Source organism: Dendrobium catenatum, unplaced genomic scaffold, assembly GCF_001605985.2.
Source record: "Dendrobium catenatum unplaced genomic scaffold, ASM160598v2 original_scaffold_72938, whole genome shotgun sequence".
Lineage (NCBI taxonomy): Eukaryota > Viridiplantae > Streptophyta > Magnoliopsida > Asparagales > Orchidaceae > Dendrobium > Dendrobium catenatum.
Genome location: NW_021391384.1, coordinates 1 through 1,099, shown reverse-complemented (window position 1 = coordinate 1,099; position 1,099 = coordinate 1). Strand labels below are relative to the sequence as shown.

Here is a 1,099-nt window from a genome sequence, read left to right as displayed (position 1 = left end):
CGAACATTTTTTTCTTATTTCCAACCGTTATATGCCATCATTTTCAATTTGTACCCAATGTTATTCTAGAATAATTTCAGAATATAATTTAGCGAGACAGTTGTATCTTAAAACTTTATTTTCTGTCAAAGATCCGCATGCATAATGGATCTGTTTGCAGTTATGATTTAGCAAAATTAGAATCCTTTTGTTTGTCCCTGAGCTTTAATAAAAGTCAGTTTATATATGCCTTTCAGAATGTTGAAGCTAGGTTGCGTCTTCGTGCAGCAGGAGAATTAGAGAAGCAAAAACAAAAGAACCAGGAAAATTTTGATGCCAAATATTGCAAGATTCAAGAAGCACTAAGATGCCTGAATGACTATCGTGTGACATGTGAAATACGTGGCTTAGGCTATTATGACACCTTCAAACTTCAACAAGATCCTGAGGACTTCAATGCTAATGTCAAAAGACTGGAACTTGCTGGTCTTTGGGATGAGATTCTTGAGATGCTGAGGCGGTATGACCTTCCCGATAGTTTTGAGAGTCGTGCTGAGTGGGTGAGGTTAGGAACCACCTATAGACAGATTGTTGAGCCTTTAGATATTGCCAATTACTACAGGCACTCAAAGAATGAAGACACAGGACCCTATATAGCAAATGGACGGCCAAAGCGCTACAGATGTGTACAAAGATGGTATGAGCAATCCCGCCGAATGGCTACAGGGTCGAGTTCGGAAAGTTGTTTCTGGGCAATGGTTGAGGATCTTTGTACTGATGCCAATAACAACAGACCATATGAAGATGTTAGAGATAAGGTTTTAGAACTGGAAAGGAAAGTACTAAGGTGGATGACTAATGATAAATTAGGTAAAGATGTTTTATTTCATAACTCCACTTTTGCCATATGGTGGAAGGCTTTACCCGAGCATCATAAGTCTGAGTCCTGCATTGCCAGCTTAATGAGCAAGGGATGAGAAGCCGAGCAAATAATTCCACATGGATTGGATTTGTTCTTGTGAGTATATTTGAGATATAAACATTAGTGGCTTTGTACGGCTTTGTTGTTTAATTGTACTTCACATAATTTTATGTGCATATATATATATATATATATATA

General features: G+C 37.7%; 1 protein-coding gene across 1 annotated transcript; it reads left to right on the top strand.

Moving 5' to 3' along the window:
* Positions 1-236: 236 nt before the first annotated feature.
* LOC110106032 (protein EDS1) lies at positions 237-1,070 on the top strand (the record flags this gene model as incomplete). The annotated part of the gene is given in 1 exon segment (XM_020835757.1): positions 237-1,070. A coding segment is annotated over 1 exon segment (720 nt), but the record flags the coding sequence as incomplete, so codon positions are not given.
* Positions 1,071-1,099: the final 29 nt, after the last annotated feature.